The following is a 15,956-nucleotide window of genomic DNA, read 5'->3' as shown; positions in this document are numbered from 1 at the left end:
CAAATAGAAATTTATTGGTATTCTTAGGGTCAGGTTACACTTTTGAGTTGATGTTGACTCATGGCAACCCTATGTGTGTCAGAATCGGACTGTGTTCCGTAGGGTTTTCAAAGGCTGACTTTTCAGAAGTAGATCATCAGGGCTTTTTCCCAAGGAGCCTCTGGGTGGACAGGAGCCTGTAATCTTTCTTTTAGGAGCAGAATACTTAGCCCTTTGTGCCGCCCAGGGATCATCCTTAAACTATACTTGAGCTCTTAAATGTAATGACCAACCTACTCTTTTAGCATGCCTGGGCACACTCTTAATACAATTAATACAATTTCTGTTAAAATACAATGGCAGGAAATCCTAGTTTTATTCCATTTATAACACTATTTTTCCAAATTTGATGTACACAGAATAACGGCATACAGCCTGATGCTATAAAAAAAAGGCTGGTCCACCAGTTGGTAGGTCCCATTATTCTCATTTACTTTAGCTGCTACTTGATGGGAAGATTGCAGATGTCCTGTTTTGTTTTCCCTGTTTAAGAAGAAATAAGGTTTTCATTCCCACATCCATTTTCCTAACTAAATCCATCCAGTGCAAGGACGTAGAATAAAAAAATAAATAAATAAGTGAATAAATAGGCAAACAAAAGAGACTCATGTAAAAGAGAAGAGGAAAGTTATTAAAAATGAGAAATAGATCATAAAGGATAAAAAGAGTAGAATAAATAGAGAATGGTAACTAAAAAATAGTGAAAAAAGTAATTAATAGAAACATGAATAAAATATAGAAGGTAGAAGGGAAAGAAAGTGGGCTTCTGCCTCTTTAAGACTCTAGTAGAGATGAAATATAAAAAGACCCTTCAAAAGAGTGATATGGTATGGAGAGAAGAGTAATATGCCATGAAATCCTTTAAATTACTCTCCATGTATACTTGAGTCAATGGCTAAAGCTCCTTGAGCCTCTGGTTTTATGTCTCTATAATGGGGATAAAGACTCCGTGGTGCACAGTGGTTAAGCACTTGGCTGTCAACCTAGGTTGGCAGTTTGAACCCAGCCGTTCTGCAGGAGAAAGATGTGGCAGTCTGCTTCCATAACGATTACAGCCTTGGAAATCCTATGGCCATTTCCATTTTGTCCTACAGGGTCTGGAGGAGTTAGCGTCCACTGGATGACATTTTTTTTTTCTTAATAATGAGGAATATGATATCTGGCACAGAAGCTGGTTGTGAGGATTAAACATCATAAATGAAAGTATATGGGAGAACTAGGTTAAGAGCTCAGCTGCTAGCCAAAAGCTTCGCAATTCAAATCCACCAGCTGCTGTTTGGAAACTCTATGGGGGCAGTTCTACTGTGTCCCGTAGGGTTGCTATGAATTGGAATTGACTCTAGGGTAACAGGTTTTTCAGGTGCCCAGTCACTAATGTTCCCTAATCTTTCTCAAGGGATCCATTACAGAAACTTGAGAGTTCAGGCAGCAACAGGAGAAGCCTTAGTAAAGAGTCTATTGGCAGAAAGTTTGAATTGAAGTGGCATGGGCAAAAGCAGCAATTTATTCATGTTTTACAAACGTGGTCTTACAAACATAATACAGAGCCGGCACAAAAGAACAGACACCACCTCATACACCATGCTTCCTTCCAAATCACTTCTATTGAGTTACGACATCAGAACAAGTCAGTTACTGAGTTACACAGTTCTTTAAACATGGATACCTAGTCATTAGGGGGGTTAGATTGGCTAATCAGACAGACAATTAATTTACATGTTTCATATAGTGCAGGATTTGTAACAGAAGTCAAGATATTCACATTGATATTGTAACACATTATAAAACAGTAAAATTTTCGGAAGATGATGGGATCACATAGGTCCTTGGCTGCTTCAATTCATTTCTTGTTCTTCTTTCGTTTCTTAAAACCAGTTGCAAATAGTTTTACTCAATTTTTTACAGGCAAAAACACTTTAAAATTTAAGAACTTAAATAAAAACTATTTACAAATAACCCATTGCAATTTTAACATACCCGTTGTTGTTGGCTTTGTTGTTCTACTTAAATAATAATAATAACTCCCTCCTCTTACAACTGTTCTTAAACTAGTAAACACCATTAACTTCTGGCTGCTGGGAAGGACACGTAGAATTGGCTCTTCACTTACAATCTTGCATAACTTCAACATAAAGTATATCTTATGGCCTCAAATACCAAAACATACATTACCAAAAAGGCCATTTGACTTCCCCAAACCACAAACTGACAACTCATTTCATGTTGCTTTCATAGAAATGTTGAATGGACCAAGATGGTCTGAGACGGTTTCATGGTGGGATGAAGACGATGATTGGGGAATATTCTTTTTTATCCCAAAGTCAGTTTAAAGCACAAAAAAGAAGAGATTGATCTTCAATCTTTGTACATACAGAATGTAATACATTTTCTTTACATTAGGCATAGTCATAAAAAGCCTGTATAAGTTGTTTCCAAAATGCATTTTCATCGAATCTTACAAACACTGTGATATCAAACACATTCTCAAAAACTGCTAAAGTACTGACACAAAACCCGAAAGACTCGAAATGGAAGCTTTTCAGTAGACTTTATTTCCAACTTGCATATTTAATAATTCAACTGTACCCAAGTTTCGCTCATACTTCTCTGAAAACTCAATTATCATGAAGATACCCTCAAGTTAATTATTTCCAAATAATCACAATGGCACTGCTTTACGCTAACAAGTTTTTAATGAATTTCCGAGCCCTGGTGCTGGAAAATGGTACAAGAGACAAGTCTGTAAACTGTTCCACAGACAACATCGGAGCTGAAGACAAATTAGCCTGGAAAAGATAGTGAAACACACACTCGGTTGTGCTAATTTGGCAGACTAAATGCATGTTGTGTGAACCTATGCAAATTACATTAGGTTTGCTGTGTGACTGTTTTTTAGTCATATGACTTAGTCTGTTGGTTTTAAGTAGCACTTTCTACCTGACAACAGATAAAACTTCACAGTTTTATTATTTTTGTTTGTTTACTTGTTTCTTCTCTTCTTTTCAAATAATAGCTTGGTCATTTGTGGGGAGGAGGCAAGCTACATGGAAATTTAGTTAGCAATGCCATCTCTGGGTACACAAGATGGGTTTGAAAGGACACTGGCACACTGTACATAGTTCCTACAAGAAAACTGGTCTTCTAGCTGAAGTTTTTTCCTTTATGCATGAGCTAAGTGGACAGCTTCACAAAAGCAAACGGGGGTTTCTGACGTCACACTGAGGCTTGTGAGAGGTGGCGAATAATTCAAGATTACGGTTCTTATGGGAGGTTATACTTTACAACATTTTAACTCACACATAACCTTGGGGGTGCGGAGAGAAAAATCCGATTTCAGCCACAGTGTTCTCAACTCAGCCTTTTGCTATAATGATTTCTCAGCTTATTCACTGTCCTTTTAAAACAAACCTAAGTTAGTCCTTTATGATAAAATTGTATCAAATAATCACAAACCCAAGAGAAATGATCACATACTTTTATATGCACGACGACCATTTGCATGTGACATAATCAATAAAAAACAAGCTAGAGCACATTTCTTCATTATCTTTGGGTCTAAAGAAAAATCGATTTCCCCAAGCTGAAGAAAAATGGATGCATTTTCATAAGAAAAGACAAACTTTTTATTTCTAAATCAGAACAATCACACTATCTTCCAGTGATATGCTTCAATGAGGTCAACACCTTCTAACCCCTACCCTTAACTTGGGATCACGGTTTCCTATTCATAATACTCCTGACTACTCTTATTTATATCACTGGTAGCCTTCAGGGGAAACTGAATATCTTATGAAAATTTTCCAGTTTCTCTAAAAAACAGGGGAATTATCATGATACACATTTACAGTTACTTCCTGGTCTACTAATTCAATCCATTCCTAACAAAAAAAGGTAGCTTGCTGTCACAAGCTTGCAATTACATATCACAAAGAAAGAGAATTGCTCCTTGCCTGGTAAAAATCACGTAGTTCCAGCTCATGGGTAGGAGGCTAACCATCACAGAGCATATGCCACTTGGCAATTTGTCTCCTGGGAAAGTCACAGATCTCCTTCCAGTGCTCACCACCACTTCCTTCTGCTGCCGCTCCCAGGACCAACCGCCCAATCACCTCATTCCGGGATCCCCTCTCAGAATCCAAAACCAGAAATTCCACACTTATCTCTTCAAGACCCTCACAAGGAATATCAAATACAAACAGTTCATTGAACACTGCATTGGGAGTGCATTTCTTGACATGAGTCTTCTTTTTGGAGATCCTCTTTTTGGCATGGTACAGGTTGACCTTTACATAGGGATCTGCAATGGCAAGTAACAGGCATTACACTGGCAGGATCTGGCTGGAGTACTCACCGCAAGTTCAGAGCCTTTAGAGATCATCGCATGGCAATAAAATGTGATTGCAAGGAAAATGAGACAGAGTGCAAACATGGGCAAAGCCTGGATTTTCTATCATCAACAAATTGTAAATAAGTAAGTGAATGCAACACAAGAGAAAACTCTAAACCAGAAGGTAGGGAAGGAACCATAATGGTAGTGAGAAGAGATAACATAAAAGGGCATAAAAATAGAAAGAGTGTTCTATAGATTCATTCTGATTACTAACAACTCATTGTGTAGAATGGGATAGAAGGAAAAACATTAGACATCTGTCACAACTGAGCTGTGTGATTCTGGGTAAATCTTTCCACATTTTGGGCTTCCGCTGCTTTTTCTGTCGAATGGGGATTTAAGACTCCTCAATGCCAATGACTTTCTTGACTTTCATGTTTCTGTGGTTCTTTAATCACCTGCTGGGTTTGCTTCCTGTTTCTAAGTGTCAATTTTCCCCGTGTCACCCTTCCAAGAACTCTGCGTGAATTTTAGGATCATGGTACTTGATCATACATTTAATTATATTATGTTGGCAATTTTTTCTGGTTGTGTTATATGAGCTAGTTTTAGCCTCCTAATCTAAACCTTTAAAACAATGTTTTCAACTTCCTTGACCAAATAATAATAAATCACTAGTACCAGTTGCCATCGGATCAGTTCTAACTCATGACAACCCCATGTGTTGCAGAATAGAACTGTGCTCTATAGGGTTTTCATGGTTGGGACCTTTTGGAAGCAGATCACCAGCTCTTCTGAGGCACCTAAATAAAGTGGGTGTAGTCAAACCATCAATCTTCTCTTGCTAGCCAAGTAATTAACCATTGGTAACCCACAAAACCCCAGTGCCGTTGAGTCGATTCCATTGGTACCACTAATAAATCACTAAATGATATTTAATGAAGAATAATTTTCTAATCCTCATAACGCACCTCAAGGTAAGTATTAATATACCCAATTTGAAAAGAATTTAAGAAACACACTCAAGGTTACTTAGCTAAGAGATTGAAGGGTTAGGATTTCAATTCATGTCACTTTGACTCATAGTTCATTCGCTTTCTCATGATACGACACAATAAGGATTTTCTCTGTAAAACTAGTTACAAAACAAGTAGCTAGTTTTAATCCTTAATTAAAGCAGATGCAGAAAGAATTAAAGAAATTATTTAAAAAATCAGCAGAAGAGAAAGAGTAGGCAGGCTTAGTTAAAATACTAAAAAAAAAAAAAAACCCTTCTCCTGAGCCTTAATTTTATTTCCGTCACCGCACTTTTGGCACTGGCCTCTCGCCTCTGCATTCGTTACTGCTCCTTACTCCACCTCCATTCAATCAGCTTCTACCTGGGGTCTAGCTTTGCCTCGGATCTAAGAACTATGTAGATTTTTTTCTTCTCGCTGATGATGTTGGCTCAGATTAGCATTCCATAAAATTATAAACAGAAGAAAATTACATCACTTGTGATTGTGAGTAAAGGGAAATCAATAGCATAGACCAATCTTAGTTATTAACTATTCGTCTCTACCTGTCCCCTACTTAGACACTGAGCCTGAGGTATTTCAGAAGCAGTCTTACCTGAAAGTCCAGACACATCAGATTTCGGCAGGTGTCGAGCTTTTAAAACAACCACAGTGAGAGTGTTTGTGGTGGACTGGTAGCAGAGAGAGATCAACAGCTCACCCCGTCCTGAAGACTTCTAAACAAATGAAGAGATGCATTACCAATGTTCTCATTACCTTTTACTTTTGTAATTTAAAATTCCAAAAATATTTAAAGCAATAGAATAACATTATCGAATATCTAAATGGATGTTCCTGCTTATTTTTTTTTTAATATGCGGAAGATCCTAAGAGTAAAAGTTTTTGTGCAGCGCTCTCACCACCTAAGAACAACTGCCTGCCATCCTGTGGCCTTTTTCGGTACTACAGAGTGTTAAAACGTGCAGTGTTAGCCACACCCATTACTAGAAATGTTTAAAAGGATATTTAAAGTACAGCCTACACTGGGGTATTTGTGGCTTTTGCATTTCAGTTACAGCTGTACTATTTGCATTTGTTAGTAATAATAAAATCATTTAATCATTTGAAAGTTTCTGTGTACAGAAAATTTACTCATCCTTACATTAAATTTGATTTGATTTGAAATTCTTTAGCATTAACATTATTGAAATTGGGATTCAGACCAACTGAGACTTATCCTGATCTTAACACTGCTCTGGCTCAGAGAGCTGATGGTTAGGCCAGGGCTCCTAGCACTGCAACTGATATTCAGACAAAGGTTGGCATGAATAAGACCTCTGAGGAGAAGAAGAAGAGAACATATCTTTATTCCCACTGTGCTATTAAATATCCAGGTGTCTCAAAAAAGCTACAAGTCTCTGAGCTACAAATAAGTCTCTGGACTTTGACTTCTATTAACTTCAACAAAAAGACAAAAGGTGAGGAGATGTTCAAAAACAGCCCTAAAATATTATGACCTTTTTAAAAGCATAAATTAGCCTGTTTAAGGTATTCTGTATAATTACGCTACTATAAAAAAATCCGTTACATCTAGAGACAAAAGTTATTCTTAAATATCAAGATTGGAATTGATTGAGTCCTGTGTATAAAGTCAAAATAGGAAAATTTACTGAATTGATGTCTTATTATCTTCCAGTATTCCCAGAGCTACCCAAGTAGATAACTACAAAGGCATAATACCTCATTTCCTGTTACATAGCCTAAGGACAGACATTTATAGTTCAATGTGATTTGATGCTTCCTCTTTGAAAAGTCAATAAAAGTTCCAAATCCTCTGAAAGAATAGATTTAATTTTAAATTTCAGTTTCAAATTTACTTTTACTGACTTTGAAGGGTCTTTGTTAATTGCTTATGAGTAAGAAATAGTTGCTTGTATTTTGCTTCAAGTTGAAGTCTGTCAAAATACTTATGATAGAAATTAATAAAAATAATTATATAAATGATATTTAAGTATTCATGAAGGGTATCTATTTTATATGATTAAAACAGTTTGAACATTTCAGTTGTAGGTTAAATTTTCTCTCATTTGCTCTATCCCTTTGTCTCTCATTTAATTATGATTCATAATAATTAAGCATGGTAAAAATGGTAAAATGTCACAAACATCATTTTGATGAAAATCCCCGAGATACAAAAAAAGCTACATAAAGATTGTTTACAAATACGTTAAGCACTAAGAATGAATTACCCTAACATTTCTCTTGATGATCTCTCTGTTCATTAACATTTTTCCACCAGATAATTCAATTCCTGAGAGAGGAATAAGGACTTCCCCAATGATATCATCTCTTGAAAACCTGTCAAAACTCAAGATTGTGAAGTGCAGGGCCAACTCTTGAATCTGGGTGTAGGGAATCCCATAGAATGTAAAGGTCTCATCAAAAGCTGGATCCAAGGTCTTTCTCAGAACTCTGGTTTTCACTTTATGCTTCTTCTCTGGGAGAATCGTCATTTTGATGTATGGATCAGAGGTCATTGACTGCTCATCCATGGCTGGCAAGCCACGGGCTTCCTTGATATTTACCACAAATGCTTTCTTCTCAAAGTTGTACTCTAAGGAGAAAAAGAGGGTTCCCAGCTTCTCTTGTTTCTCTTCGGAAGACAGTGAAGTGCTAGACTTTAGGCTATCAGCAGACACTGCCTCTTTCTCTCCTTCTGGAAAGAGCTTCGGGGTCACATTCTCTAGATCAGAAGAGCTGCCAGCTTTGGGATTTGTTTTGGGAAAATTGCCATTGAGATCTCTCTTCTCAAGGTCAAGATGCAATGAATTCTTTGGCATAGCTGGTTTATTCTTTATGTCATTTTTTTCATCTGCTCCAAACTTCTTTTTGCTATTTAGGTTTTCAGGGTAAATATCAACTCCCTTAAGCACATGCACAAACTTGTATGGAGGAGTCTTGTTAGACTTGGAAGATTTTCTCTGACAGCAGATCCATGCAAACAGAGAGACTGTGAAGACCAGTCCAAATGCACTGAAGATCCCCACCACAGTGGGGATTTCATCTGAAAAATGAAATGACCAATAATACACATTAAAGGGGCAGAGTTGGAGATACAAGCCTATTTGAACAATGCAATAGATCTGGCAATTGCTGTGTTAGACAGACTGAATTACTTTCTAACTGTTAAAAGTATGAGTTATGTATACATTTCATACCATTTTCAGGTATAAATACATCCTCTGTGTGATGTGCAGAAAGAAAAAATATGGTATGATAGAAACTCATTCATTTCAGCTGTTTTTAATAAGTAAAATAAAAAAAGGCAAAAGTGGGCCTGGGTTTGGGACGGGAGTGGGGACTTAACAATCCTGACCTATTTACTTTTTTTTCAGATTATATGAGTCTACTGCAGCATGATGGGTCAGTACTAATATCATTGTTTTTTATTGACATTTCGATGCTTTCCAGAAGCATCAATTCTCACTGACTGTGAAACTCTAAATGTACATTCTTCAAGTACTGAGAGATTCTGTATTCTTAGCAGATCTTTATTTATCCAGGATTCATGCAGCGAGCATCTATAAACTCAGTGGTTCATACAATTTTAAGAAATGATGGAACATTATCTGCCATTGTCACAAACTCATTAATCATTTTCACTCCAATTATGCAAATAATAAGAGAAATGTGTACATATTAGAAAAAAAATAAAAGGACATGCAGCAGGATACTAATATTAAATAACTTACAACATTGAAAACCCATTGTATTCCAATCTAAAATTCCCCACTCAAACAAGGACTGAATTATCTGAAGTACAAGTTAATTAGACTTACGTAAGATAAAAATGGAACAGTAGTTATAAGTGAATCATCATTCCTTAACATGTAATGAGAAAAGTAAGTGAGCATAGATAACTTACAGTTCAATTTTATCATAACTGATTTTTTTTCCTAGCACATTTCCACTTGAAAAATTGTAATCAAATTGAAATTGGCATCTTTCCTTGAATGAGGGCACATTGAATCACTGACATTAGGTAACATTGATTATGCATGAAGCTCATGTTTCATATGTAAGCATATTTCTCCAACAAATGATTAGTAACACTGCGTAGGTAAAAGCACTATTGCTGTATCTGAACATAGTGCATCAATCAAAGTGAATATAACTAATGTAATATTGTCTTAATTTAGGTTCATTCCCATTTATTATTCCACATAGTGACTAATAAAGTTAAAAGTCCATGTCAATAAAGAGTTAAGCCTTATTTAAATAACCCCAAGAAGACCAAACTTCTGCTTCCCCATCCTCCGAAATCTTCTGTCTACCTACCTTGTAGTCACAAAGCTGAACTCAAAGATATAAAATCAAGAAATGACAAATAATAGAAGTGTCTGAGAATATAAAAAAGCAAATAAAATAATAGCAACAGTACAAATTCTGTAATATAATGATATCAAAAATCTCAGTCATACAGAGATGAAAAATAAACCTTTGAATTCTCCCATAATAAAAAAGCCTTGAATGCTACAAAGAAAGAATGAGGCAAGAGCTAAAGATAATTAGCCAAACTTAGTATCAGCTTTTCAGTTTTTCCTTCCATTCAAGTCTTTGTGGGGAGTGGGGGAGACAGAAAAACCCACTCCTGGATTCTCTAATGAACCAAGGCCAGAGAGCAAAAGCAAAGTGAACTAAGGCAATTCTTCAGCCAATGCAAGAAGCATAATAAAATCAACAGAAAATGGTTTTTCTGAAAAGACTGATGTTCAAGGTAGAACGTATTTAAGTAGAACAGTCCCCTGAAAATCCCTTAGCATTAGAAAATTGTTCATGTTTAAATCAGAAATTTAGAGTACATATCACAACAAAATAAACCCAAACACTCCAAAAAAGGAAATGCATTTCTGAATATAATATTATAGATTATCTCTACATAAAACTTATGTCAAATGGCAAAACAATGTAACATGGAGTGGCTCATCTACTCCTGATGTGTTCTCTACAGATCAGCTTTTGAGGACAAGGATCTCAATCATTTCACTCACCCTAATAACAATTATGCTACATTTGTAGATGCCACTTCGGATCTGCAAACTCCTATAAAACTCCTTGCTTTTTTATTTTTTTTAATACTTGTAAGTAAAACTCTGATCTGTTGCCTTTAGGGACCTAATGGGACCTTTAAAAAACTACTTTTTTGTTCAAAAAGATGTATCTGATTTTATTTACTGAAACAGAATTGTGGTGCTGAAAATCTGACAGAGGAAAAGCAAGACTAAACTAGAAAATAAAAAACCTAATTCTAGTTTCCAGCACATTTTAGTTGGCTGTGTAGCCTGAAACACTCCTCCTCATCTCTCTAGCTTCAGTTATCTTACTGGTGAAATGAAATGGGCTGGGCTAGACCATTTTTTAAAGTCCCTTTAACTCTAGTGTCATAAGATTCTGTGTCTTTCACTGGCAACATATCTCAAGGATACAAGAAAAACATCCTTATGGTAGGTTCTTTAATAAAATATACATTCCAGGCCTCAAATACAAGCTGTTTTATACAGAGATCAAACCCTTATGTAACCACACATACATTTGGCTTCCTCTGATAAGTTAAATACAGATTTACCTACAAATAACATTTCCTTACAAAATAAATAAAACCAACAAGCGAATAGCACACCCCTTTTTCTATTTTCAGCGCTTGCTACAATTTACAGAGATACCTGAACCTAAACATTCAGGAACTTCTTGGAGGTGAAATCTCCCTAACAGAAGGCAATCTTTAAAGAGAAAAATACCAAGGAAGGCGCAGCGGAGATAAACCACGATTGCCCGCTTACTCTTCTAATTTTCCTTTCAGATTAACCACCTAGGAAATCTATATCCAACATACAGCGAGGGGAGGAAAATCCCACCACGGGGTATTCAAGGAACAACCGCAGTTATAAGTTGAGTTTGGAACTCGCTTACCAAATTCTTCCCGGCTGGTAGCGATCGGAGCCATATTTTTGCTGCGTGCTCTGTCCGAGGTGCTGAACGGAAAACTCCCGAGCCTGATTCACTTTCCTAGATCCGAAGACGCCGGCTTTCCGGAGTGCTGAAAACAACAGCGCAGAGCCCTAGGGACCTGCGCCTGGAACAGGGAGGAGGCAAAGATGAGGTCCACTCGCCCTCGCGCAGTGATTTGTCACCCCTGTTCGTGTTTTGGCTCATCTGAGAAGCTCGTCTCCGAGACTCCAGACGTGGCTTGAAACCCGAATTGACGCAATCCTGACGCTACAGGGCTGAAATCAGCACCTGCCCCCATCGCCTCCTCCCTCCAAACCTTCCCTCTTCCCCTCCTTCTGGCTTCCTCCCTCCTCTCCTGAGGATTCAATACACACTCATCAATTATTTTAACTGTTGGACTACTGGAGATTAGCTTTCCTGTTCTGTGGGGGCTTACAGGCACACAGAGTTGCACCCAGAACTGATCCCTGTCAGTTTCTAATATAAAATTGCTTGATCTTCTGGATGAGTAAACATATGTTTCTGAGTTATCAGAGTAACAGGATGTACAGAGAGGATTAAAGTAGGAATTAGAAGAGGAAAAGAATCTCTGGTGGCACCGTGGTTAAGTGCTTGGCTGCTAACCAAAAGGTCATCAGTTCAAACCCACCAGCTGCTCCTCAGGAGAAAGATGTGGTAGTCTGCTTCAGTAAAGATTACAACCTTGGAAAATATGTGGCAGTTCCACCCTGTCCTATAAGTTGCTATGTGTCAGAATTGACTGGACAGCAAGGGGTTTTGTTTTTAAGAAGAGGAAAAACTTCTGCATCAAATGACCCATTGTAAAATTCAAGAACAGGTGTTCTTGTTTTCTAAATTTTTTTTTGACGTATTATACTTTTATGTCAAAAAATTCCCTGCACATTGATTCACTTTAAATAGAATACCAGTATCCTGGTGATAATAATTTCTTCTGTATTCAAATTCATTCTCAGTTATGATTTTTGCATCTGGAATGGCATTTCTGGTTAAAAGTCCTACTTCTAATAGATTTGTGCAAAATAGTTGCAAGGCTAAGACCAAAATCTAAAACGTCATTGATTACTATTTGTTATTTTCAAAGAAAAAAAAAATTTCTGAACTGATGATATCCTTAGGGGTAAGGAACTGGGAAAAATATAGTGTCAGATTCTGACTAATTTGAATGTGTAGAGTAAGCCTCTTTAAAACAAACATTTAGCAAATATCCAAAGAAGAAAACTCAGGCTGTGACTCCAAATGTCAGTTATTGCTCCTCAAAGAAATTCTTTGCTCTGGAGCTCAGCAAGCAAACGCCATTCTATATGTGATGAGGAGAGGTAGGAGAGCCAATGGGAGAGTCTCAGAAAGCTACTACACAAGTGACAGATTCCTGCACATTGGACAGTAGCCACTCTGGGCATCAGGGCTGTGTCTGGGGAGAACTTGGCTTCAGTCCTTTGCATCATGGAAATTTTTATAAACCAAAGTCTCTCCTCCCCCGCCCTCACCTGCCCCCATACACTTGGCAGTTTAGCATTCTTCTAGCAGATTTTTTCCCCTGTACCTTCATGCTATGAAAATTCACAAACTGATTTACTCTATTTGATATTTTTTCTATTGTCGGGGGCATCTTTTGTGTCTTTATCTTCCCAGTTCATTCAGATTAGCTACTTCTTCAGTGATGCATGCACTGGTGAGATTGTCCCTAGAAATAAACATGCAGTAGATGAAAGAGAGAATGGCATTTACTTGAGATGCATATCACAGGTAGACAAAATATATGTTGTGAGGTTTACTCAAGTGTGTTTTCTAACTAAATTTTTATTAACATACGGTTAAGCTCATTTGTTGTAAAGACAAAACCGTATGTGTATGTTCCAAATAAATTAGTATTTCATTAATTTTCTCTTCAGGTGGTATCATGCTGTCATCTTAAATCTGCCTTGTTGTTATTAGGTGCTGTTTAGTTGGTTCTGACCAACGCGACGTTATGTAGAACAGAACGAAACCCTGCCTGGTCTTGCACCGTTCTCACAATCATTGCTATGTTTGAGCCCTGCCTAGATTGTATAAACGCTATTTCACGGAACTCCACCCTATCCTGAACTGTCTCATTTCTTGAAGACACATTGTGATAAGATTATCACTTGTCCAGAGCTAATGCTAGTGTGTATGTAGTAACTATTTCATTGCTCGCTTTAAAAGCAAACTGAGAGCAAATGTTATTAATGAAAATGACTGAAGTTTCTCTCATTCTCATTTGCTGAATAGTTTATTATTCTTCACCCAATCTCTTTAGATAAGCTTCTAGCAGAACCAGAAGAGAGTGAGAGGAGGCCCCGCATAAAGAAAAACCAGTAAGTTTGTTATGATTGAGACTAATACCCTACCACATGATTGCTTTGTTCTCTTTAGAAACGGCAACCAAGTAATCAATTCGCTGACATGCGCAATACCACTGTTGCGCAGAGACATGGGAGGAGGGGTCGTTGCTAGGTAACCAACCTTTCGCCACCCAAAACACACAACCTCAAAGTTCCTGCCCTGGGAAACAGACCGTTCTGTACAGGAGTCAATGCTTGCTTCAGAATGATTCTTTGCTGTTGAAGTGGTTCCGTGTTTACCCGACTTTACTTCCGATTGCAAACGGCTATATTTACTTTGAGAAACAATAAACAGACCACTTGAATTCAATTTAGTTTTCAGAAGTCCAGTTGAATTGAAACACTATTGATAACTCAATATATGGTTGTTTTTTATTCTATTTATTGGTCTTATTTAAATAGTTTAATTTAATCTATACTTTTATTTATAAAATTTTTACGTAGTTTATTAATTATGTATTTTAGTCTTATTTTCTCTTTTCCTTTCTTTAAAAACATTTATGGATGTAATTAGAGCCTTCTGTTAAGCAAAATAAAATTTTAGGCTTTGAATATGTTGCAACAATTTTCAGTAATACCCAGAGTGTGAATACAAAAGCAATCTTCTGGAGAGTGGGTGGAATAGAATGGAGTTATCTGATAATGGATAACTGTTTCAATGTTCCGTGTCATTCTGTTAAGGGTGCTGACTCTAATGCTAATGGAAGAGTTTTATATTGCAAGCACACCCATGTCAAAATTCTGCAAAACAAATGCTTTCCCAAATGGTACCTCACAAATCACTTCACTATGCACCATTTCCACATGTGTCCTTCACAATATTCAACACTTACTATGTGCTAGCCTTTCAAAAGGTCAGCGGTTCGAATCCACCAACCGCTCCTTAAAAACCCAAAAGGACAGTTCTACTCTGTCCTATAGGGTTACTATGAGTCAAAATTGACTCCAAGGCAACAGGTTTGTTTGTTTTTTAATGGTTCACAAACAAAAATTGTGTTAGCCTAAACCAGAAGGAGTTTATAACCCCCTTTCCTTTCTTTCAACACATACTTATTAAATAAACATGTACTGCTTCCTAGATTTTCTTAAGTTGGGAATTTATATTAGTCAAGGTGATAGAAAGTATCCTTACTTTCATTGAACTTACAAACTATGGTAAAATTTGACAGTCTTTCCTCTACAATTGAGGGAAAACTTATGAGAGAATTATTATACTCATAAATCTTTCACCTGGTACTCTGTACTAAGCCTTGGTTAACACTATTTCACATGCAACACCCTATATTCCATCCAGTCTGATCTCATTGACTGTTTTCTTCACAACTGTAGATTTATGATTCTTACACACAAATTGAAATGAAACACGTAATGAACACAAATGAAATGGAATGCATAAAGATCGATATCCTAGGCATTAGTGAGCTGAAATGGACTGGTAGTGGCCATTTTGAATCAGACAGTCACATGGTCTACTACGCTGGGAATGACAACTTGAAGAGGAACGGTGTTGCATTAATCATCAAAAAGAACATTTCGATATTTATCCTGAAGTACAACACTGTTAGTGATAGGATAATATCCATATGCCTACAAGGAAGACCAGTTAATATGACTGCTATTCAAATTTATGCACCAACCACAAAAAAAAAAAAAAAAAACCACTGAGGCCAAAGATAAAGAAATAAAAGATTTTTATCAGCTGCTGCAGTCTGAAATTGATCGAACATGCAATCGGATGCATTGATAATTACTGATGATTGGAATGTAAAAGTTGGAAACAAAGAAGAAGGATCAGTAGTTGGAAAATATGGCCTTGGTGATAGAAACAATGCTGGAGATTGAATGACAGAATTTTGCAAGACCAACGACTTCTTCATTGCAAATACTTTCTTTCACCAACATAAACGGCGACTATATTTTTTTTTTATACACATGGATCTCACCAGATGGAACACACAGAAATCACATTGACTACATCTGTGGAAAGAGATGATGGAAAAGCTCAATATCATCAGTCAGAACAAGGCCAGGGGCCGACTGTGGAACAGACCTTTAACTTGTCATTTGCAAGTTCAAGCTGAAATAGAAGAAAATCACAGCAAGTTCACGAGAGTCAAAATATGACCTTGAGTATATCCGACTTGAATTTAGAGACCATCTCAAGAATAGATTTGAAGCATTGAACACCAGTGACCAAAG

At 36.9% G+C, this 15,956-nt stretch overlaps 1 protein-coding gene across 1 annotated transcript; it reads right to left on the bottom strand.

The window, feature by feature from the left end:
- Window positions 1-3,119: 3,119 nt before the first annotated feature.
- On the bottom strand, window positions 3,120-11,700 carry SYT4 (synaptotagmin 4). Its single transcript, XM_003406317.4, has 4 exons — window positions 11,335-11,700; window positions 7,614-8,428; window positions 5,981-6,101; window positions 3,120-4,336 (listed from the first exon to the last, which is right to left on the bottom strand). Exons 1-4 carry the CDS (start codon window positions 11,366-11,368, stop codon window positions 4,029-4,031), a joined length of 1,278 nt encoding a protein of 425 aa, XP_003406365.2. The 5' UTR covers window positions 11,369-11,700; the 3' UTR covers window positions 3,120-4,028.
- Between the last annotated feature and the right edge of the window lie 4,256 nt (window positions 11,701-15,956).

This window comes from Loxodonta africana, chromosome 11, assembly GCF_030014295.1.
Source record: "Loxodonta africana isolate mLoxAfr1 chromosome 11, mLoxAfr1.hap2, whole genome shotgun sequence".
Lineage (NCBI taxonomy): Eukaryota > Metazoa > Chordata > Mammalia > Proboscidea > Elephantidae > Loxodonta > Loxodonta africana.
This window is presented reverse-complemented; position numbering and strand designations above follow the sequence as displayed.